Source organism: Eucalyptus grandis, chromosome 5 (genome assembly GCF_016545825.1).
Source record: "Eucalyptus grandis isolate ANBG69807.140 chromosome 5, ASM1654582v1, whole genome shotgun sequence".
NCBI lineage: Eukaryota > Viridiplantae > Streptophyta > Magnoliopsida > Myrtales > Myrtaceae > Eucalyptus > Eucalyptus grandis.
In genome coordinates this window covers 29,137,612-29,162,307 of record NC_052616.1, presented here as the reverse complement: position 1 = coordinate 29,162,307, position 24,696 = coordinate 29,137,612, and the positions used below count along the sequence as shown (strand labels likewise).

At 40.1% G+C, this 24,696-nt stretch overlaps 1 protein-coding gene across 1 annotated transcript; it reads right to left on the bottom strand.

Moving 5' to 3' along the window:
• Positions 1–4,133: 4,133 nt before the first annotated feature.
• LOC104425595 (alpha-glucosidase) lies at positions 4,134–10,674 on the bottom strand. Its single transcript, XM_010038328.3, is given in 6 exon segments — positions 4,134–5,151; positions 5,492–6,135; positions 6,255–6,485; positions 7,116–7,734; positions 7,737–7,848; positions 10,229–10,674. Coding segments are annotated over 6 exon segments (2,817 nt in total). The 5' UTR covers positions 10,504–10,674; the 3' UTR covers positions 4,134–4,215.
• Positions 10,675–24,696: the final 14,022 nt, after the last annotated feature.

The window sequence follows — 24,696 nt, the reverse complement described above, 5'->3', positions numbered from 1 at the left end:
GGGTAGCTAGCAATCTTCATCAATCTTTTTTTTTTGTCCAACTTTATCTCAAGTTGAGTTGTGTAAAAAGCAAAGGGACGAATATTATCTTAGAAAATGAACGATTCGAAAAATCTTTTTTTTAAATGACCATATGTATAAAAAAATATTTTTACTATCAACAATAATTTATGTCCAAATATTTTCATAAATGCCAAATATATTTTTCGTTCATTCATTTTTGTAAATCATACAAACCGATCATATTTATTTCCAAATTATTTTGTCTTCACAAAACAAATGCACCCTAAAGATCGAATCTACCGACTAAGACAAGATTTCAACAATGAACGAAAAAACATCAAAAATGGATAAGCTTGCATGCTCATTCTTTACTGTATGTTTTTTTCATCCTTTAAAAATTATGGTGACCTTTTTAATTTTCTTGCACCCGATTTATGCAAGCCCGGAGCTCGACTTTAGAGAACAAAGCTCGACCTAACTTTGATCTCCCTCATCCCCCACTTTTTTGCTCATTACGAGAATTACAGAGCACCCAATGGAGACAATTGAATCCTCTCGTCGGCCACTTGCCCCATCTTTTAGTGCTCCTTCCACAAATGGAGTCAGAGTACGATGGTTTTGTCATCATGGTCACAAATAACCTTACAATTTTCATTTGGGGATCAATAGTCACGCCTTCTTATTCGGGAAGAATGATTATGATAAGGACATTAAAAATGAAAAAAGCTTCATATGATGCTTACTTTAGTGCAAATTTTTTTTGTCGGGTCACTTAAATGAGACACAAAATTGACAGAAGAATTTGGGAGTTTTCTTTGTATTCACCGATTGAATGTGTATTATCTTTACATGTATTTATGTTACAATATGTAAACAATAAGAGGAAACAATACGAAGATATAAAATCAAAATGAATCACTAATTGATTCAAGTACAATTTAAATTTTAGATTGATTCAATGTATCTTTGATGCACAAATCATATCTCCAACACTCCCCCTCAAGCTGGTGGCTTATGTATGTCTAAAATGCCAAGCTTGCTCAGTAGATATGTGTGTTATCTTTGACACAAGGATTTGATGAAACTATCTGCAAGCTATTCTTAAGTTCCGGTCCCCTTGTTGTAATTATCTTTTCTTGGATCTTGTCTTGAGTAAAGTGACAATCAACCTTTATATACTTCGTTCTTTCATGAATTATGGAATTAGCTACAAGCTTGAGCGTTGCATTGTTGTCACAAAATAGTATAGTTGGTCCTTTGACTTGCACCCCAATATCAAGAAGTAAGCCTTGCATCCATACTATCCCATAGACAGTTTTAGCCATATCTTGATACTCAGCCTTAGCTAATGACAATAACGCGGTTGTTTGCTTCTTTGTTTTGCACAAAGGTAAGGACTTCCCAAGCTTAATACATAAACTAGTAATGGATCTACAAGTCATGGGACAAGTGGCATAGTTTATATCTCAATAGGCTGTCATTTCCATGTTACACTCTTGAGAAAGAAGTATTCCAAGTCCCCAACTCCTCTTTAGATATTTCACAACCTTTAAAGTTGCATTCATATGAGATTGCTTCGAGTTATGCATAAATTGACTCAGCATTTGTACTGCATAACATATGTTCGATCTTACCATGGTGAGATAAATGAGTTTTCCTGTGAGCCTTTGATAACTCAATGGATCTTTGAGCAGTGGATCATCTTTATTAGGTTATATTCCCATATCATAATCAAGTGTACTTAGCTTGATATTATGCTCGATAGGAATAATAACTGTGTTGTACCCTGATAGACTCGCTTCTAATATAATTTCTAATATATATTTCCGTTGACTAAGTGATATTCTAGGTTTGATTTGGCAATCTCAATACTGATGAAATATTTAGAAGAACCTAAATCCTTAATGTGAAAAGTAGTGCAAAGATATCTCTTGAATTTCTCAATAGCAGATTCATCATGTCTCGTAATAAGTATGATGCACCTTTTGTCCAAGTGAATAATGCACAATCATGCTTGGACTGTCTAAAGCCAGTTGTTGTGAGTGCAATAGTGAACTTCACCTGCCACTAACGAGAAGCCTATTTAAGACCATAGAGGAATATGTGGAGGAGATATATCTTAGACTTCTCCTGGCTCCATAAACCCGACAAAATGTCCATATTGATTTCTTCATCCAAATGACCATGAAGAAATGTATTATGTATATCCATTTGATGTAGTTGCCAGTCATGGCATGCAGCAATAGACAAAAAGGAATGAACTATGACTTCCTTTGCTATTAGGTAGTAGGTTGCATGGTAGTCAAAGCTTTCTCATTATGTGAAACTTTTGGCCACGAGATGGACATTATCAGGCCCCCATGCCTCCTCCACCTCCTTTGGTTGCATGATCAGTTGAGTTGGCAATCTTCTTATGATGGATTCAGTTTGCAATCATTATCGGCCCCCCATGCCTCCTTCACCTCCTTTGGTCATTTTTATGGCATGCCTCCTCAACCTCCTTTGGTCGTTCTTGTGGTGATTTGAAACCCTATGTCCCCCAATCACACATGGAGGTATTCTTGAATCTATGCTTCATCTTCCTTGTCAAATTTGTAATGAAACTAGGCACACTATGCTACAATGTCAACAACGATTTAACCATGCCTTCACTACCCTTCTCAACCCTCTCGATTGGTGAGACCTTTGACTCAACTTGGAGACCGTTTGGTAACACTTCTATTTTAGGAAATAATATATTTTCAGAAATAGTCTTTTTCTATTTCTATTTTCCAAAACAATTTCTCAATAAAAGAATGCCTTTGGTAAATATATGAAATTTATATCCTCAAAATGGAAAAAGAATAGGTGTTTGGTACAATTCACAATTTTTTTTGTAATATAGAATTTTTTTTAACTTTTTTCCTATTCTCCCTTACGTCACTGACCGTTGCTAATGCCGACCATCGACCTTCAACTATCACTGGCCATTGCCACCCGCCACCACCGATCACCACAATCGACCCCTGATGTTGGTTGTGGTGGTCTGTGGTGACGGGCAATGTCATTGGCGGTCAACAACGGTGGGGGTTGGTCGGTCAACAGATGCCAACGGCGTTAGTTGTAGTGGTCGTTGGCGGCAAGTGGGGGCAACATCGTCTGCGGTCATCTGCGGTGGGGGTTGGTAGTGGGCAACAACAGCTAATAGTAGTCGGAGGTTGACAGTCAATGTCAGTGGTGGCAGCGGCGACGGTGGCGGCAACAACAGTTGGTTGGCCAATCGACAGGTGGCGACATTGGCGGTCATCAACGATGGGCGACGGTGATGGTAGTTGACAATGAGGGCAATCGGCTGACGGCGACGGCAACAATCAATGGTAGGTGGCAGAAGGGGCTGGCAACTGACAAATAGGAAGAAAAGAGAAAATAACTTATTTCTAGAAATTATTCTTAGGAACAAGAATTTACTTTTTCTATTTTTTATTTATGTTCCAAATCTATTTCCTAGTCACTTTTCTATTATGGAAAATAAAATAAAAAATTAATTGACATTACCAAATGGAAATCTATCATTTTTTTATTCAAAGGAACAAAAGAACAAAAATTTGAAGAAATAGAAATGTTACCAAACAGAGCGTTAATATCTTGACAAGGGAGTATTGGCACACATGACCAATGACATTGGTAAAAGCCTAAACCCTAGACCTTTTTAAAATTTGACAAAAGTCTCAATTGGTGATAGTTGTTTATTGCCTATTAAGCAAGTTGGTAAAGCTTTTTATGAACGGGCCATTGATCTTTATTTTTATCTCTCATCTATCATGTTCCTAATCTTACTTGCAATCTCCTCTCAATTACTCAATTTTATCTTAAAAATTCTTGTGCCATTAATTTTAATGGTTAGTCTATGAATGAAATTAAACATTTACCAAAAGTTTGTTGATCAAATTTAATAGATTAAAAGGTCAAAGAAAATCATGGATTGCATTGAATAAATTAAAAGTTCAGGAATGCACATTAAGTCAAAATTCAAGAATCATTTATCTTATTTTCTCTCTTAGAGAAACATAAGAAGAAATTCTATCCAGGGATTTTTAAACAATTTAAAAACTACACACTCGAACTAAAATGGGGAAAAAAGGAGCCAGAGATGGAAAGTAAGCGGCTTGACACTTGTGTGCTTTTACATTTCGGAAACACACAAACTTATTGGAGAAATGTTTTTGATCTTTATTACATCGAGACGGTTTTTTCTGATAATATTCTGTTGTAAGATTGGCGCAGTTTCACTTCCAACTTGAATGGCTTCCCCAACGGAAGTGACAATCCTGAGACTTCAGCAATCCCAAACTCACCACCATCACTCGATTTTCCCACTGTTTTCACTGTTCTCTGTCCGGGCGTTGCTTCTACATCATTGGACTCGTGCCCTTTCAGTCTCATCATTCTAGTTCCTTCTCTCAATCCTAGAATGGTCACCTTATCAATTACCCATTTCTCAATTAGAGCAAATTCCCCATTAACAACTTCTGATCTGATAACAACACCATTCCCTGTTCTCTCACAATAAAACTTCACTAGAGTCCACTTATTTCCTTCCCCTCCCATTTCAACGTCCTCTCCGTCATCCAAGAACACTTGTCCTGAGCTATCCCCATTCCCATCAACCACAACTAACAGCTCAAATGGCGTTCTTCGAGCTGCTTTTGTAGTCATGGCCTCTCCTTGCATCGCCAATATGTTACCTTCCCTTACATGCACATGAGGATGATCAGGCGGCGCATGAAGCATCACATTCATTCCTGAAGCTGTACTCACTGAATTCGAGTAATTGAATAGATCAAACCAATTTCCACTTGGAAAATAAGCATCCATAGTTTGGGCACCTGATTTTAGTACAGGAGTCACCATCACACCCTTCCCAATTAAGAACTGGGAATAGATATTGTAAGTCATTGTATCCTCGGGGAATGAGAAAAATAAGGGTCGGGCAATGGGTATCCCCTTTCTATTTGCCTCATACATCAAGGTATACAAGTATGGGAGCAAGCGATAACGAAGCCCGAGCACCTTTCTGGCGGATGCAGCGACCGAATCCCAAAGATAGAGCTCTTGACGAATAGTATCATTATCAGAGTGGTCTCTTGCAAAGGGGTAAAAGGCCCCAAGCTGCATCAGTAAAAGCTCTAAGTTAAGTGGCACTTAAATGTGTATTATAGGAAAACATGATTTACACCTTTATTCAGTTGCTACTTGATATGCTACCTGTAGAAGATTGAGATATATTCAACGTAACATGGATTATAAATGCAAAAGACACATGAACTTACTCACCCTAAGGAACATTTATATAGCTTATTTCTGTCTTCAAGAGGAGGTAGATTCTTCCCCCCAAAAAAAATGATCAACTCCTATATGGGAATATTAAACTCAGAAAAAGCTTTAAAGCGACTCGGTTGTAGAGCTCTTCAGTTAATATAGATTAAGAGAAGGCACAAAAGACATATACCTGAATCCATCTATTGCATAGCTCTTCGGTTGTGTTCTGAGAGAAACCGCATATATCAGCTCCTACCATTGGAATTCCAAAGAGCCCAAAATTTAAAATTGCAGGAATTGAGTAAGCCAAGTCATCCCATGTGGCGGCATTGTCTCCAGTCCAATGTGCAGTGTGCTTGCCAGAGCTCACAAAAGTTGATCTCGCGAGAATGAATGGCCTTTTACCAGTTGCATTGACTAAGGCCGTGTTTGTTGCTCTGGCTTCCAAGAGTCCATAGAGGTTATGAGCATTGTAATCTGAAATATTACCAAAATGATACGACGTCGCGGGAGTAGTTTTGTTGTTGATGGGCCGATGAACTCCTGAATTGTTGATTTTGTAGGGAGGATTGTCAAGAGTGGAAGGAAGAGGCGGAGAAGTTATGAAGTTGGACACCTCATTCATGTCGATCCATAGGCCATCAAATGGAAGGACATTGTGAAACCTCTTTATCTCACCACCCCAATAACTCTCGCTAGATGGGTGAAGGAAGTCAGGGAAGTACACTAGCCCTGGCCAAACAACACCTAAATATGGCACTCCCTCACGTTTGATGAAGATGTCAGCTTGCATCCCCCTGATATAGGTTCCATATGTCTCATTCACACTAATGCCTGTCAAAGATCACCCAATCAAAGGGAAAGAAGTATAATGATGGCAACTTCAAAGATCACCCAATCAACCCAATCAAAGCGACCAAGTTTCAACCACAAGCCTTTCCCCTCTACAGTACCTGGATCAAGTATCAGGACATATTTTTGACCATTCTTGTGAATGCTGCTGATGAATTCTTTCATCTTTTCTACTGGAAAATTGATAGGGTCAAGAGTGAAGTCCTTGTAAGCATCCATGTAATCAATGTCAGTCCATATAACTTCCAGTGGAATATGAGCTTTTGCATAACCAGCTACCACGCGCTCTAGGTCTGCAACATTCTTGTAGCCATACCGGCATTGATGAAATCCTAGAAGGTAAATCACAGATACATTATCAGTAGAGCTACATTCCAAACCTGTTAAGTAAAAAGTGCAGAAGAAGTTAACTACCGTGAATCAAACTCTATAACCGTTCTACATCTAGCCATATACCAGGAAAGCGACGATGTTTCTTGAACATCAGTGAGTAATAGTGGTAGGATCAGCTGGGGGCTGGGAAGCAGTGGTTTTCAAAGGAAAATAACATGCAATGTCGCTGAGTATTGTTCCCTATTGAGCATAACATACACAATTTGTTGATTAATCAGTCAAATAGCGTTGACTAGTGTACCAGGAAAGCAACTACGTTTCTTCAACATCAGTGAGCATTGTGGTAGGGATCAACTGGGGGTCAGGAAACATGCCTTTAAGATTTGTTCCCTATTGAGCATAACATGCACAATCTGACTAGTGTCATCGCCACGAGAGAATAAACTCATAAAGCAAGGCAAGGGCAATAAACTCAGAATCTTCAATTCCATCCTCTTCAACACATTATTATGCTCAAAATCTCACATTTACTGCAGAATAAGCTAGAGAAGCCGAACCACGATAGGGGAATCAAATTCATCAAAATGAAAGCATCAACAATCGAAAGCCAATCACAAAAACCAGCATACCGAAGGACCAGTACGGCATTGGGGTCGGCCGGCCGATGAGCTCGGTGTACTGCTCCATGACTCCCTCCGGCGACGGCCCGGGGAAGAAATACAAATCCAACACCCCACCGATCACCTTGTAAGTGATCCTATCGCCAGTGTACACCACATCCATGCCATTGCTATTCAGCAACAGAACGCCATGGCTCGTGCCCGCTCCAACTCCTCCTCCGCCGCCGCGGCCGCCCACGGACGACCTGACGTCCATGTAAAACGGATGCGACCCGTACAGGTTGAGATCGAGGTCCGCGCTGGCGATGTCAGCATTCCAGAGAGTAAGGGTCTGGTCGGGCTGGAGCCGGAACGACGGCTTCGTGTGCTCTCCGATCCCGTAGAGGGAGGAGCGGCCGGGAGGGAGGGAGGAGGAGAGCTGGAGGTACTGGTCCTTGAAGACGAGGAAGGCCGAGGGGTCGGAGGCGGCAGTGTCGAAGAGGACGTCGCCGGAGGAGCGGCGGGAGACGGAGAAGGAGAAGGGGGTGGTGCTGCGGAGGACGAAGACGAGGTCGGAGGAGGCGGCAGCGGAGAGGCGGCATTGGGAGCGGCAGAGCGGCGGCGGCGGCGGAGCTAGGGTTTGTTCGGGGAGAGAGCGGTGGGGAGGGAGGGTGATCGGCGAGGAATGAGGTCGTCGGGGACTTCCCATCGGCGGTGGTCGGCGTCTGTGATTCGGACTCGAAGACGACCGCCCGCTTCGAAGCTGGAAGGAGACCCATGATGACGTAAGCCAAAATTAGCTATTTCGCGTGTACAGCCGAAAAAAAAAGCATATTGTAAGTTAATCTACTAAGTATATATCCACATATAGACTGTCATATATATATTATTAAAATTACTCTCGTTTGCTTCTTTTTTCTTCTACTGATATCCTTATACTTTAATAGGAAGATTAACGGTTCAATTTGATCCCACACATGAATCGATATCAAAATTTGATTATTTTCTTTTATGCAACAACCTTCCTAAAAAAATTCGAATTTCATTCAATAATTTCTTTAAATGGTTTGATTCATTAAAAATAACTGCAATAAAGGCATTTCGAGTGCTATTTTTTTTTATTTTTGTTATATGTTGGCCACAAAAATGAATCTTTTGAAATTACTTAACATTACTAAAATAAGAGTAAGATTTTCCTTGGGCAATTGAGTCCAAACCCGACTTGTTTATTTAAATCCTACACGTCTAGAACCATTGTACTTGCTCAGCTTCCATACTTATTGGCTCGGGCAACATGCTTACATGAAAAAGTCCGTCCCCAACCATAACATTTCTATGTAATTTTATGTTATGGATGGGTGTAAGTAACGCAGTAGGCATGACCTTTCCGCCTGGCTTAATCGCGACTCGCCCACTGGTCACTTCCCTTTTTTCAATTTTGATAAGAAATGAGGGCAAAGCCCTAACTTTCATCATTACTCTATTAATAAAATTTGATCCTGTTTGATCTCCCACCAATGAAGGAATTAAAGTTCTTGGTAGCCTATTTAATGCTAGAGTTATACCATTACTCTCCTAATTATAAGTACACTTTCCTCCGTTTTAGATTTTTTTTTTTAATAAAAACAAATCCACCATGTGAGTTAAATTTCTCATGACTTAGATAATATATATTAAGATTCGGTGCATAATCACTAAAAGATCGAGACTAAAAGAGAAAAAAATCAAGACAGAAGTTTTTATCCTAGTTCACACATAAATTAAAATTATGTCCAACAGGGAATTTTACTATAATTAGCACATCGTCTATATTAAAGCACTCAATTATAAGAAGAAATATTATATATACTTAGTAGCTATTCATGGCCAAAGCCCAAACCACCATATGAGTTAAATTTCTCTCAACTTAGAAATAGAGAATAAAAAGAGAGAAAAAGAAAGCAAGATATAGGATTTTTATCCTAGTTCACCCTTTAATTAGAGTTACGTTCAATAAAGGATTCCATTATAATTAGCAGATCGCATCTTTATGTTACATCACTCAATTATAAGATAAATAAATTATATATACCTAGTTGTTATTCATGGGTTCAAACACAAATTACTAATAAAATATGGGCTCAAACTATAGGAACCCTTTTGGACCCAAAAAAAAACCTATAAGAACCCTTTGGTGGCTTGAGACTCTACGCCCCCCCCTTCTTATGCCTCCCCCTCCCTCCTGCTTGCTTGACTGAGCAACTCTAGGACTCCAAATCCCATGTCATCTTGTCAATGGAGAGTATAATCCAAACACTAACAATATCATCTAACATGTATAAATTTTCATATTTATTGATTTTACTTTTCACTCGACTATTTTTTTTTTTTTTTTTTGGTGACCTAGGGAACCCTCGCACAATGGAAGTAAACCCTGGAGAGGCACATAGAAAACCACCATCCACGCACCCGAGTAAGTCGCCAAATGATCCGTCAGCCTCCTTGCAACTTGCGTTGCAGGGCTTCGAACTCCAGACCTCCTACGTGGAAGTCTGGAGCCTACCCAACGGAGCCACCACAGTTCACTCGACTATTTAATAAAGTCAATACCACGCAAAATCTCAAACTGATAACAAATTTATTATTCATTAGCTTCTATTAAATATTTTTTGTTAAATTGAATTAATACTACGAAAAAATTACAAACATGTACACTTATAACAAATGGAGAGTAAAACCCCAAATTAATATTCATCAATTATTATGTGTCTTCCAACTGAATAATTTAACCGTAAAATTTAATGAAAATTATTGAGGAATAAATTTATTACATATCTATCAATTTGGAATTTAATTCGAAGTAAAATTGTTATTAGTCACTAGTTTGGAGTTTTTTGTGATATCCTAAAAATAAATCCATCATGCGAATTAAATTTCCCACGACTTAGGTAATATCATCTAACACGTATAAATTTTCATATTGACTGATTTTATTTTCACTTGACGATCTGAGGCTCAGAAAAACTATGATTAATTATTTTCACCAACTGGAAATTGATAATGCTTACACCCCAACCACTCCCCTTTTAAAAAAAGAGAAGAAAGAAAAGGATAATGCTTCTAAACAAAAGCACCATTCACCAAACGGTCAACTATGCTCTGACCTGGCAACGAGGCGGAGGTTCTCGATGTCCGGCCCATAGACGGAGGTCCTGTTGATGAGGCGGAGCTCGGCGGTCAACGTCGCTCCTGACGGGTCAATGGCTGCTGACCGGACCGTGTATCCATGCCCGACGATGCCGGGCATCCACCCACCTCCTCCATCCGACGCGCCGACCTCAGATGGGCGCAACAGCAGGTACAAGATGATCAACGGGAAGAAAGAGAGAAGGAGGAGACGGCGGCGGCGGCGACCATGGCGGTCTCCGTTCCCACCCATGTTTTTGGTGGGTATCAGAGGAAGAGCGCGAAGAAGCTCATGACATATCTAGAGAGAGAGAGAGAGATGAACTTAAGCTTCGTTAGCCTACCACGGCGGAGTCAACAAGGATTTATCCTCCATTCGCAGCCAGCAACCAGATCCCCGGAAGGTGAAATGCGAAACGACGACAGAAAATATTAGTTTTCTCCTCTAAAGTGGGGCCCCGCAAGATTTCGATAAGGAAAGGAAAAAAAAAATCATTTTCGGCCAGGCATCTCACGTGCTCCTCACGTGCCGGTCGCTTTCTTCTCCTTGCGTGTCCTTGGTTTTATTTACCCGCTTGAGGGATTTCTCGCGCCGCGTGGGCAGGTCTTGAGCAAAGTTGACACGACAAATGAGTGAATTGAGTCGGACCAATTTGAAAATGAATCGATTCAAATGGACTCATTTAATCCGTTTAGATTCATTTTTATGCAATATAATCCATATTGATAAAATGCTTTAATATTTAGCTTAATCTATGAAAATTTATAAATGAAAGTCTGAAGCGAATGATCATGAGATCTAATAAAGATAATGAAGAATATAAAGAGAGTCCTAAAAATGAGTTGGGTTTAAATAAGTTATAAACTTGTTTGTAACCCATTTCAATAGTTATATTATGTTTCAATTAATTTATGACCAATTTACTTAATATAACTAGCCAATTTATGACTCATTTAACACGAGTCGATAACCCATCCTAATGGGCATAGAGCGAAATTGATGTCATCGTCATTTAATTATGATTTACGAATTCTTGATTTGCATGGAATCATACATGATCATTCATACATTACAAAGTTTCCTGTAATCACTAATTTCAGCTAAATTCTTACCAAGGGTATGGGTTCGCCTGTCGAAACTATAAAATATGGGAGCCTCGTCGGCCGGCCGATCATTGTCAATCAACCGTGTCAACTACCAAATAATGAAAATCGGAGAGGGCGATGAAACAATGGTCAGCCCAAGATTGAAGGTTAGGCTCGGCGTGCTGCGTACTTACCTCCTCTTCCATTCGCATTTGAAAAATGTGAAAGTGTCCATGAGCATTCACCAGAAAGAACCTTGTCTCTATTTTTCACGTAATCAAGTGCATCATCAATTCATTCGATATAGAGTTCATCACCGCCAATTTTGATTTATTTAGATTTTTATCTGTTTGGTTCGCTAAAAATGATTAGTTAATCAAAAATACTTTCGAGTCAACGAAAATATTCATGCATGAAACTAGAAAAATGAATTACTAAATCTTAAGAGGTGAAAACACTTTCCAAAATTGAGCAATTATTTCTTCTTTTTTTCCTCCAAAAACATATCTGGAAAATGTTAGCATAAGAAAATTGAAAATTATAAACTCTCTAAAATTTCGATAAAATTTACACACACAAGATATAATATATGTGTGTGTGTGTGTGTGTGTGTGTGTTTATGGATTTCACAGCAAGTACCATAATTCTTTTTCGGACGATGAAAGGTTGATGACGTATTATTTTTGAATAGCTTATGGAACATCGTGGGACGTATGCCACGAAGAAAGTACATAGGAGCGTTAGAAGAAGAAATCATGTGGAAGTCTGTAATACTCTTTTCTCTCTTGAGATCTAACGTGATGAGTCTCGAAAGCCAACAAACACACACACACACAATCTCTCAATGCCAAGGATTGAATTCGGCAATGAAAAAATCATGGATATTGGATAGTCTGGCATTCTCATTGATTTTTACTGCATTTGTTCCTCGTTTGAAGAATTAGGGAGATCCTGGATTTTCTTGTGCCAAATTTAAATGTGCGAACAAAGATGGACCACGTACGGTATCTTTCAACTAGGGTACGAAGCCGGCAAGTCGATAAACTATAATCTTTCTCATGAAAAATAATTAGTCAATTGTATACACTTTTCAGTTAATGAAAATATTCATGCATAAAACTAGAAAAATGAATTCCTAAATGTAAAGAGGTGAAAACGTTTTTCAGAATTGAACAATTACTTTTTTTTCCCCCAAAAACAGATATAAAAAATGTTAGCATAAGAAAATTGAAAATCATAAACTCTCTAGAATTTTGATATATATATTATGGATTTCATGAGAAGCACCTTTTTTTCTTTTCCTAGACGATAAAAGGTCGACCACGCATTATTTTTAAATAGCTTATGGAACATGGTGTGACGTATTCCACATAGCAAGTACGTAATAGCATTAGAAGAAGAAGAAGAAATCACGTGGAAGCCCATAACACTCTGTTCCTCTCTTGAGATCTAACGCGACGAGTCTCGAAAGCGAAAAAACCACAATCTCTCAAGTGGGGTCGTGTAAACCGTCGAGGGTCGAATTCAGCAACGAGAAAAACATGGACGTTTGATAGTCTCGCATTCTCATCATTTTTTACTGCATTTTTTCCTCGTTTGAAAAATTAGGGACACCCTGAATTTTCTTGCGTCGAATTTAAACGTGCGAACAAAGCTGGGCCACGCAGAGTGTCTGTCAGCTAGGGGTACTAAGCCGACCCTGAATTTTCTTGTTCATTACGACGATACCAGGGTAGCCAGAGGAGGAATTGATTGAATCCTCTTGTCGGCCACTTCGCCCCGAGCTTCTAAAAAGAGAGAGAGAGAGAGAGAGAACGGGAAACAAAACAGAGTATGAGGGGACAAACCTGTCTTGTTCTGAGGCCAGAATGGAGAAGAAACGGCAAACAAGGATAAAAAGAGAGAAGAAAGGAAAGAGAAGTTGCCGAGAGTGAAGGGGGAGAGAATGAGGACAAACAAGGAAGAGAGAAATAGAGACGAAGCAAATCGTGAGAAAGAGAGAAATATCTCGAGGAATTGGCGACGCTACTAACCAAGTTGTTGGATTCGATTCTTTGGTTCATAGAGGCAAAGTGGTCTCCCAGCACTTCATTGAGCTCCTAGCAAACGTGTTAATGGCGACTCTAAAGTGATTAGGAAGAAATGAATTAAAAAATGAAAAATCGAATTATGGTTAGAATGGTTTGGGAGAGTCTGTCCTATACATACGTGCCATCTTACAAGAGGATACTTTGCGGCCACCTAGCATTACCGTTTAACCTCTTCGAGATTCATTTCAAAGGGGGGTGGGACAAGATGGCGGTAGATGAGTCACCCGTGTTCCATGAGATCACAAGTTTGCTTCACAGTGGGAGCAAACTTTTAATGACTTGGGAGCAGACTTCTAATGACTTGTACCTTGTTGCCTAATTACAACACACCGAGTGACTTCTTAATTGCTAGAATCTTGGTAAAATTATCATGATGAATTTGTTAACCTCGGACTTTTGGGTCGTTGGTGATGCATGATAATTATGACTTAAACTGAACATTTTCTAGTGCATGTAAGACCTTTGTGATAATGTCCAAAAGAAATCGGTAGAGCTAATTGCTCCTCCTTAACATTTTGGCCGGGTCCACTCTATTAGAATTTTGTCCTTGAGTATGTGCTTGCGGACAATGTGTTAATCGCGTCATCGCACCATGTGGCATATCCTATTTTATATAACCATCTGTTGTTTTTTCGTATGAATACAATACCATATGGTCTTTTTAATTTGTTTACCCAATTTAAATGGAAAGGCAAGCAGCAATTGCTGACAAATAGGCGTCATTCTCTTTTCGTTATCTCTGTCTTTATTCATTTTGGTCACTCTTCTTGCCCATGTCTAAGGAGCAAGTATCGAGTGCACTCGAATAATGCAAGTCCATCTCACATTCACCGTCAGATTCGACGGATTCCATAGAGGTAATCACCTCACCTAACATCGCGTATGGGTCAAACTCTCACGAACCGGATGTAACTAAGAATATTTCCCGATTTAAGATAGGTTGGGATAGTAAAAAGAATAGTTGGCGTGCCTCATAATTTTGGGTGGGATTTTTACTAAAGTAAGCTCTTCATGAAGGCCTTCAGATACCCAATGAGGCCACGAAGGCCTGGATAGAAAGTGGTGGAAAGAGACTATTGACACTTAAGTTTTATTTATTTTACGAAAAATAAATAATTTGAAAAACATTTTTTTTAATATGATAGTTTGTGTTGCTTGAAATAATTATTTAATGAAAATTATTTTCATTACTAATAACACTTTATGTCTAAATATTTTAGTGAATGACGAATATATTTTTCTTTGATTCATTTTTTTTTTTTTTTAAGTACCAGGGAGGCACTCGCGCGCCGCGATGGAGTAAACCTTGGAGGAGCGGGAGAGTCACCACCACCCTTTCTGCTCCGGGCAAGTCGTGGGTTCCTTTCCAACACACGGAGTAACCCTGGAGGAGCAGGAGAGTCACCACCACCCTTTTTGCCCCAAGCAAGTCATGGGTTCCTTTCTAACAAAGCAGATGACGCAGGAATTCAAACTCCATACCTCTCCCGAAAGAAACTGAAGCTCAACCACTACCCCGCCACCACAAGTGGTTTTCTTTGATTCATTTTTGTAAACTATACAAGTCATCATTGTTTTCAAAAAATATTTTCGAATCATTGATTTTTCGTGAAACAAACGGAATCTAAAATTTTTTTCCCCAAATTCTTTTCTCACATTCTATATTCCATATCATTGGAATTCGACCCCTAGGGAGAAATTCATATCCAATAAATCTTTCATTGCTTTGTCTTGTTGACCGAAATTGCATTAAACATGATTTTCAGGCCACTTTAGGCCATTTTCAGCTAGTCTCGATCAGAAACTAGAGGGAAAATGACGGTGAAGATCAGCAGATGTTGAGGAAGTGATGGAACGCGAGCGTGAGAATACTCAAGAGAGCAGAGAGAACAGAGCTTTTCGGAAAGAATTGACACAGAGAGAGGAAAAGAAATTGTAACGAAAGAGAGATGAAAATCTCAAGAAAGTTCGACGAATTGGCGGGGGCGCTCGTCGTCGATTTGGTGATAGGCAAACGTCTTACCGGTCTCGACGCGGTCCTCTTCGGGTTTCGCAAGTCACCCACATCCGCCGTCCCCGTTAGAGAGGCAGATTAATCTTCACGTAGTCGAAGCTCCGAAGCTGCAGAAAATGGCGGACATCCCAGATGACATAGCCGACAGACATTCGACTGCGAGTACCGGCGAAATTGCTGGTTCGGTTACGGTGCGTGCCGAAGTCCTGGAACACCTGGCTTACCGGGCCCTCTCCTTCGTCAGGTCCTACTGAAACCAACGGAACATGCTGTGTTGAGAGCAGTCCTCTGTTCTTGTCCGTTCAGTTTTACTTAAAAGGTGTGCAAGAAAACCGAAAACCGCCCGGATCGCCTGAAACCGGACCGGAATCTACGGTTCTCAAGGGAGCCGGTCCGATTCTCGGTTCTAGTCATAGAACCGCCTGCCCGCCTAGCCACCCGGATTGGACTGGTATATATATTTAGAAGAAGAAATTTTATCTCAATTACTTAATTATTTTATAATTTTTCCACAAAATATATATATGTACATATATGTATATTTGTAGTTATTGGACATTATTGACTAATGTAATGGGATTAACCCCTACATTTTTTTCATTCTAATAATCCATTTACTCTTTTTTTTCAACCAAAATAAAATAAATAAATGTAGAGGAAGGAGAGAATCGATTAGAGAGGTTCAAATGAGCCAACGGCTCTTTTTAAGAGTATAATTAGATCTCTCCTTAACCATTCCCATTATTAAATTAGGTTGACGTTGAAAAAAGATGAATTAAGTGATCGATGTTTTAACTTTTATGGATGTTAGGACTTTTAACGTGGAGTCTAATTTATTCACATGTTTTCAGTGTCGAGAAACTTTGGGAAGACCATACCATGACCTTCAAAGAAATTAAGTTTTTAGCTAACGAGTATTGTCTAATCGTTTTGCTTTATTGTTTTCAATTCTTAATCAAATTCAATGGCTCGCAATTTAACCTGAATATAAGGCCGAACAAACTTTGTAGGAATTGAGGACCAATTCTATGGACCCACTAGGGAACCGAATTGAACCGGTGCATTAGTTCCTAGGTGGAACCACGGAACCAAAGGGCAGATCTTGGTTCCAATTTTTCGGAATCGGTTCTTAGTGGACGGTTCCCGGTTCTAAGGCGGGAACCGTCCACCGGACCATGCTCACTCCTAGTTTACTTTATTTCCTTCATGAAGTACTTGTAGATCCCCTTTTGCCTCATCTTTTAAGCTGTACGTGAGGTGCATAGGACACAGCCAATGAGACTTACTTGGTAAAACCAGCGGCACAAGTTCCTGTCATGAGATCGAATTATGGGCAGGGAGCATTCGCTGCAGTCGAGGTTGATTTCTTCATCGCAGCGAAGCTCCGAGCTTGGAACTTCCGTTTCTTACGACATTCCTAGCTATAGGAATTCATCCGTTTTAGCATCGCGCAGAGCTACATAGTCACTCATATGGATTGCAGGAGATTTAAACGTTGAAATAACATGAAACCTGGACGATCTTTCACCACCTCTGACGGAAAGATTGAAGATGGGCATAAAAGAGAAGATCTCCGAAACTAAATGTTAGAAATATGCAAATACAAAGATTGAAAATGAAAATTCGAATCATGACATAAGTTCGGGTTCAGGTTGGATTGTACCTCGGTGGGCTTCCTTTGCATCTTCATTTATTTCATGCTTATATATATTCATTTGTATGTGCTCGGATATAACATGGAGAGATTGAATAGACATTGGTTAAAAAATGCTATTTTCCCGTGAGGAATTTAGACTTTTTCCATTTCCTCATTACATTATATATATATATCAGCATTTAGTTTTAGGTTTTTTTTATGTTTAGGTAATGTCATTTTATAAAATAAAAAAAAAAAAAAAATACCATTCATTTACATCGAAACCTTTCTTGCATTTCATAGTAGTTTAGGCTGCGCATGACAAAATTTCTGAAACAGAAATTGATTTTTGGCCAGAAATCAATTTCTTAATTTCTATTCCTTGGACAAGTTTCTAAGCAAAGAAACTCGTTTGATAACGACTCAAAATTTCTATTTCTGAAACAAAAATCCGTTTGATAACAGAACAAAATTTCTATTTCTAAGAATAGAAATTAATTAGATAACAACATAGGAAATCCTCAAATATAAAATAATAGTCGAAATAATACTAAAATAACATAGGAAATCCTCAAATATAAAATAATAGTCGAAATAATACTAATACATTACAAAAGTTGAAAATACAATTTCATGGAATTTCCGGCATATTATTATCACTTGCCATTTTATTAGCAATTATTTTCCTAAGCGTATTTATTTGGTTTCCCTTCTCGGTCAATGTATCGTTTGCAAGCTCATCATGCGTAGGTTCAGACAAGTACTGCAGAAGCATGAATATGGGTGCCATCAATGGCGCCTATACAGCCTTGTCATTTTATTAAAAACTAGTATTATACAAGATTATCAACAAAATAAAATTAATGATGTAAAGGAATATATAAGAATTCTACCTTAAAGTAACGTTTATGGTTAGGAACCAATTGGAGAAAGGTCGATTTATTTTGATTCTCGAATTGAATCAGTCCAGTTGCTCATCCCTAATTTCTTTATTGTTGCTCAATGAACCTTTAATGGCCTTTGCATAGCAAAGAGAGAAATTCTTTTGAATCTATTGCCTTCGAATTAAAATTCAAGATTGTGTAACAATCTAATTATTTTGATTTTGCAAGAATTTTGAATCCGTAAAAAATAAGGTTAAATTTCTAGGCACGTTTTTATTCATCTATTAAGTAATAATTTTTCTTCAACGGCCATGCGTGTGCCTTTTCTAGGAGGAAAGAGCCCCATTGTTTTTAAGTAAGCATTTAAGAACTTTGGTCGTTTTTTAAAATTGGGAACTCATTCGATTACCTTTCATCCTAAAAGGAAGTTATAAAAAAAAATGAAAAAAAATGCAAAAAAAAAAAAAAAAAACACAAGCAAAATAAGAAAAAGAAAATTAGCAATAATTTGTGAAGTTGTGGTTATGAGTGAATTAAGTTAGTAAGAAAGCGCAAGGTTCTTTTATATAGTTTGATTTCAGTTTCTGATTTCTATTTTAGAAATTAAGAAGTTAAAAATTTCAGCTTCTAATTTCTTCAATTTCTTTATTTCTGGAATAGAAATCTGTTTCAGAAATAGAGAAATCAAATTGCGTTACCAAACGGATTTCTGTTCCAAACCTGTTCCGGAAAACAGAAAAACAGAGAAATCGAGAAACAGAAATTTTGTCATGCGCGCCCTTAGTCTAGCTTTTTTGTTTCTCAAGTTTTTCTTAACTAGAAATGAGGTGAGATGTGAACTGTGAAGTGATGTTCAAACATCTATTGTTTTCACTAATACATGATCTTAATATATTTTACTACGTTTTGATTGAATATTTCCTATTTTGCAGATATTCATTTTTTGTTTTTGTTTTTGCATTGTCATTCAATTCTGTAGATTGGCACATATTTAAAATATCACGGGGCTTATTTCACGAACACGAAAAACTTGAGGGCAAAATATAATTTGCTTGGAATAGGATGAACGCATATAATCATAAATAACACGCTGTAAATCACGGTGAAATTCTTACTAAAGGTACACGTTCACAAGTTGAACATATTGTGTTTTCTCTAAACCAAAATTTAATTAGAAAATGATTACAGAATGATCAATGACTAATTTACTTTTTCTTTTCGTTACGAATAAACTCTGGACTTTCGAGATTTTATTTAATGGCAAGCACAATTTTTTGTCAAACGTTGACTCCCACGCTAGGAGGAAATTTGATTCGTCTATTGCAATCATTAGGTGAAAAAATGCAATTGGCCATGTCACTAAAATGTAATCTTACTGTCACGCTAGGAGGAAATTTGACAGTAATCTTACTGTCACGCTAGGTGAAAAAATGCGATTGGCCATGCTAGGAGGAAATTTGACAGTAATCTTACTGTCAAGTTGGCTTGTATCAAAGGTAAAGGGAGGAACCTTCTCTAGAAATATATACTAGTACTTTTACATACATCCCTTGATTAAACAACTGCCGAGCTGGTTTGCCGGGCGATATATGGGTCTCCTATATTTCATGAGATCACGAGTTCAATTCACTTTGTGAGTAAATGTTTGGACATCTTAGAAAATTTAATTAATAAATTACGCATTCATTTAACAACTTAAGCTTTTTAAACAGTTGATTGTGGTCCCATCAAATTCTCACATGGTATTAGAGCTGGAGATCTTGAGTTTAAATCTTTCCAGGCCCTATTTGTCTCCACAATTAAATTTCAATGCTTAGTTTTAGGCAAAAGACCAGACTAAGCATGAGGATGAGTATTAAAATATTTTAAAAAATAAACCACACATTCATCTAACAATTTATGCTTTTAGAACAATTGATCGTGGTCCCATCAAATTCTCACGGGTGGCTCGTACCATGTTGTCTAGTTGCAACATATTGAAATATATCTTAATTGTTGGCATTTCAATTCGATTATCGTGATGGATTTCCCATCATCGGATTGTCAAGTTTGTGGTGGTACAGAGTAGTTGTGACTTAAATTGAATATTTTGTAGGATATGTAAGACCTTTATAGTAACTTTAGATGGGAACATTAGCTCTAGTCATCCATTTTACCTTTTTTAGTGTATTAAACAAACCGACCTTGAATTATGTGGGCCATGTACGAGAATATTGCGCCATTGCACCATATGGCATGTCCAATTTGTCTAATTATTTGTTGTTTGTTGCATAAATAAATAACCATACGATGCTTGATTTGTTTACCCAATTTAAATGGAACGACAAGCAGCAATTGCTGACAAATGGGCGTCACTCTCTTGGAGTTGTCTTTGTCTTTATTCATTTTTGTCACATTCTGACCCTGAGCAAGAAGTATTAAGTGCATTCGAATGATATAATTCTAGCTCACATCCATCATTAGAATTGATGTAAGACCCACCTCATTTACTAGTCTCAGCGGACAATGACCATATGGAGAGAGGTAACGGTCACTAATCAGATAGGGAACCAGTCACAAATGCTCCTCAATCATCATCAAGTTCAACATCTAGAAATTTAAACCAAGGGCAGAGTCCTTGGGTGAAATATGCAACGCCCTACTGGTCATCGCTACGCTCATTGTGAGTGCGACGTACCAATCCGTGCTTTAGCCTCCAAAAATCGTCGAAGTTGTCAATGACAAAAATTCCAAAGAAGTTGAGCAGAATTACTTTAAGTTATGGCACTCCTCCAAGTAATGTCGAGCTCGTGGTATAAGGCCTCTTCCTGTGCGGCAACACATTCGGGTTCTTTCTGTCAGTCCAAATGATCATTTGCCTCACCAAAGATCTCCCTGTCAGGCTACCGCTTATGCTATCCCTCATCGCAATGGTTGTAACTTACTTTACCTTCACAACATTCTTGCTATTAACTTCAAACTCGCCTACGGGGCCCCTCATGCTGCTTGTATCAGTTGTTCTTCTACTGATACAAAGGCCGTTGGCGGTAGTTATGAATTTTTTCTTGGTACGCCTTTTTCAATTGCACCTCCTAGGTGATATGTACAAGCTAGAGAAGAAGGACTTAGAGAATGAGGACTCAGAGGATAAGGACTTAGAGAAGAAGGACAAAAGTCGTGGTTGTAAATGATTATGGTATCTCTCTTTTCTTCAGCTTTTTCTAAGACATGCAAGCCTTTAGTAATATAGTATTGGAGCTTTCGACAAAGTCAGATGTTAGATAGTTGTCATTGATTCTCTACAGTTGATTGTGTGATGTCTACAAGTGATCCATTGTATCAGATCTCCTTAATAAATTGTGTTATGAGTTTATATCACGTTTTGTAACTTCATGGATAGCGGTTGAGAGTATGAGATGTGGTTGATACGGTCTTCCCCGGGCGCGTGCGACATGCGTGCAGTTTCGGTGCAAGGCACGTGCGACGAACACGCGCGGTTGCTGGCGCGTGCACGGCACCCGCCAACTAACGTCATTGTGACGTCATCAACACATGCACACGCATGGCCCGTGCTAGATGACGTCATCGTGACCTCCGCCGAGCACGTGCGCGGCACATGCCGGGTCAGTTCGTCCGACCTGACCCGACCCGGTTGACTCCGACCCGTTTGATCATTGACAACCACTCAAGAGGACACCGCGCTTCACCTCGCCGTGTAGAACAACCAGTTTAAAGTGTTGGTTTGGCTAGTGGAGCATCTGAAGCGGCACAAGAAGGAGCAATTGATCAATTGGAATGACCGCAAAGGCGACACTGCCTTGCATCTCGCTACCGCCATCAAAAATTTCGACACAAGACCCGCGGTTCCCTTATTTTATCACACTTCTCCATGTACATTATTTCAGTGACAGTCCTATTTTGGGTCCCTATCATATGCAAAAATCTTCTAAGGAAAGGAACTTATTTGATCATCACGGAAATTTAGGATGTCTCGTCTATGTCAAAAACATTTATGCAGTATCTAAATGCCTGAAAATCAATGAGAGTAAAACAAAGATGGGAAATAGTTGCAGGTGGTCGACTTCATGCTTCATGGACATGCTTTGGAGTCTGAGGTCGTGGAGGTGAGCGCCTTGAACGAGAGCGGCTTGACACCTCTAGATGTCTCAACTCCCTCGCCAGGGGAGCACGAGATAGAGAGATCTAAGAATTTCTCACACAAGCCTGAGCTGTGCACAGAGGAGGACGATCAAACTCACTTGCTTCAACACCAGTCTCAGCGGACGATGACAATATGGACGGAGGTAACGATCACCAATCAGATGGGAAACCAGTCACAAATGCTTCTCAATCACCATCAAGTTCAACATCTAGAAAATTATACCAAGGGGGAGAGTTTTTGGTCAAAATATGTAATGCCCTGCTGGTCGTCGCTGCGCTCATTGTAAGCGTGACGTACCAATCCATGCTTCAGCCTCCAAAAATCGTAAAAGTTGTCAATGACAAAAATTCCAAGGAAGTTGAGTAGGACAACTATAACTATAACGTGACTAGAATTACTCTAAGTTATGGCACTCCTCCAAGTAATGTCGAGCTCGTGGTGTACGGCCTCTTCCTGTGCGGCAACACATTCGGGTTCTTTCAGTCAGTCCAAATGATCATTTGCGTCACCAAATATCTCCCCGTCAGGCTACCGCTTATGCTATCCCTCATCGCAATGGTTGTAACTTATTTTACCTTCACGACATCCCTACTATTAACTTCAAAATTGCCTGCGGGGCCTCTCATGCTACTTGTATCAGCTATCTTCTATTGATACAGAGGCCGTTGGCAGTAGTTATGAATTTTTTCTTGGTATGCCTTTTTCGATTGCACCTCCTAGGTGATATGTACAAGCTAAAGAACAAGGACTCAAAGAATGAGGACTCAGAGGATAAGGGCTTAGAGAAGAAGGCCAAAAGTCATGGTTGTAAATGATGATGGAATCTCTCTTTTCTTGAGCTCTTTCTAAGACATGCAAGCCTTTAGCAGTATAGTATTGGAGCTTTCGACATGGTCAGATGTTAGATTGATGTCCTTGATTCTCTGCAGTTGATTGTGTGATGTCTACAAGTGACCCGCTGTATCGGATCTCCTTAATAAATTCTGTTGTGAGTTTATATCATGTTTTGTAACTTCATGGATAGCGATTGAGAGTTTGAGATGTGGTTGATATGGTCTTCCCCAGGCACGTGCGACGTGCGTGCAATTTCGGTGCAAGGCGCGTGCGATGTGCGTGCAATTTCGATGCAAGGCGTGTGCGAAGCATGCGCGCGGTCGTTGGCGCGTGCGCTGCACCCGCCAACCGACATCATCGTGACGTCATCAACGCATGCGCGTGGCCCGTGCCAGATGACGTCATTGTGACGTCAACCGACCACGCGCGTGGCACGTGTCGGGTTGGTTCCTCCGACCCGATCCGACCCGGTTGACTCCAACCTGGCACGTGTCGAGTCGGTTCCCCCCATGTTATTTCCCACGCCAGTTCTTCCTCCTTTCCCCTTTCTTTTTCTCTCTCCTTTTTTCCCCTTTTTCCTCCTCACGTCACTTCCAGCCCCCCAACTTTTTTTCTTCTCTCTCTTCTCTTTCCCCCTCTCTCCTGAAACCCCACCCCACCCCTTCTCTTCTTCTTCTTCTTCTTCTTCTTCTTATTCTTCTTCTTCTTCCTCTGGCTGCTGCTTCACCCAACACCACACAGCCGCCCCACGCCCTACTCACCACCATCTCTTAGCCACCGAACCACCACCACCACCCATTGCTCGTCCGACGAGCTATCTCGCCGTTGAGCCTGACGAGTTGTCGCACCATCCGCGCCACCCCTTGCCGCCTTGAGCCACCGCCGCCGCCCCCAAGCCACCATCACCACCTCCTGCCGCCGCCGCTCGACCGTTCGGGCCGTCATTGCTCAAACCGCCACCGCCGAGAACCGAGTTCTTCCGCTTTTGGCTGTGGGTTGAGCCGCGACCGCCGTCGTCTTTGCCCTGCCGTCCATGCCGCCATTGGTGCCGTGAGACTCGTGTCTTCATCACCGTCGACGCCGCCGTTGCACGTCGCTCGTCCCCCCGGTGGAGGCTACTCGCTCCCCCAGTTGCCCCGACGCAGCTCGCCGCTCGCCTGGCCACCCAATCAGCCTTAACTCCACACCCCTTCGCCTCTGCCCAGACGAAGCTGCTCCGCTACGGGCTGCGATCGGCGGTGAAGCCGAAGGAGGAGAAGCAGGAGGTGGCGGCAGCAAGCTCTTCTTCGTCTCGGGGGTTGGTTACGCCTCGACCTCCTCTCCTTTGCTTGTTCGCGGCTTTGACGGTTTTTCTGTTCCTCAGCCAGTAGTTTAGGGTTTCCGTGTGTACGTGTGAGTGAGTGATTTTCGTGAATCGGATCGAGTTGAGCGCGCGTTTGTCATGTGCGAAGATCATGCTATCGTTTGCTTTTGCTTATTTCAGTTAGGATGTACAATTTGTGTCGGTTTGTGCAAGGGCACAGAGAATTTGATCTTTGAGTTACCTCGTTTGCGAATGGAGTGCTGGATGTGTATGCCATTTGCTTATTTCGGTTAGGATGTACAATTTGTGTCGGTTTGTGCAAGGGCACAGAGAATTTGATCTTTGAGTTACCTCGTTTGCGAATGGAGTGCTTAATGTGAATGGAGTGTTGGATGTGTATGCCATGGCGTGTTCTGGAATTGCTCCCATGTATTCCGCACCCCCGCTATGAATTTAGT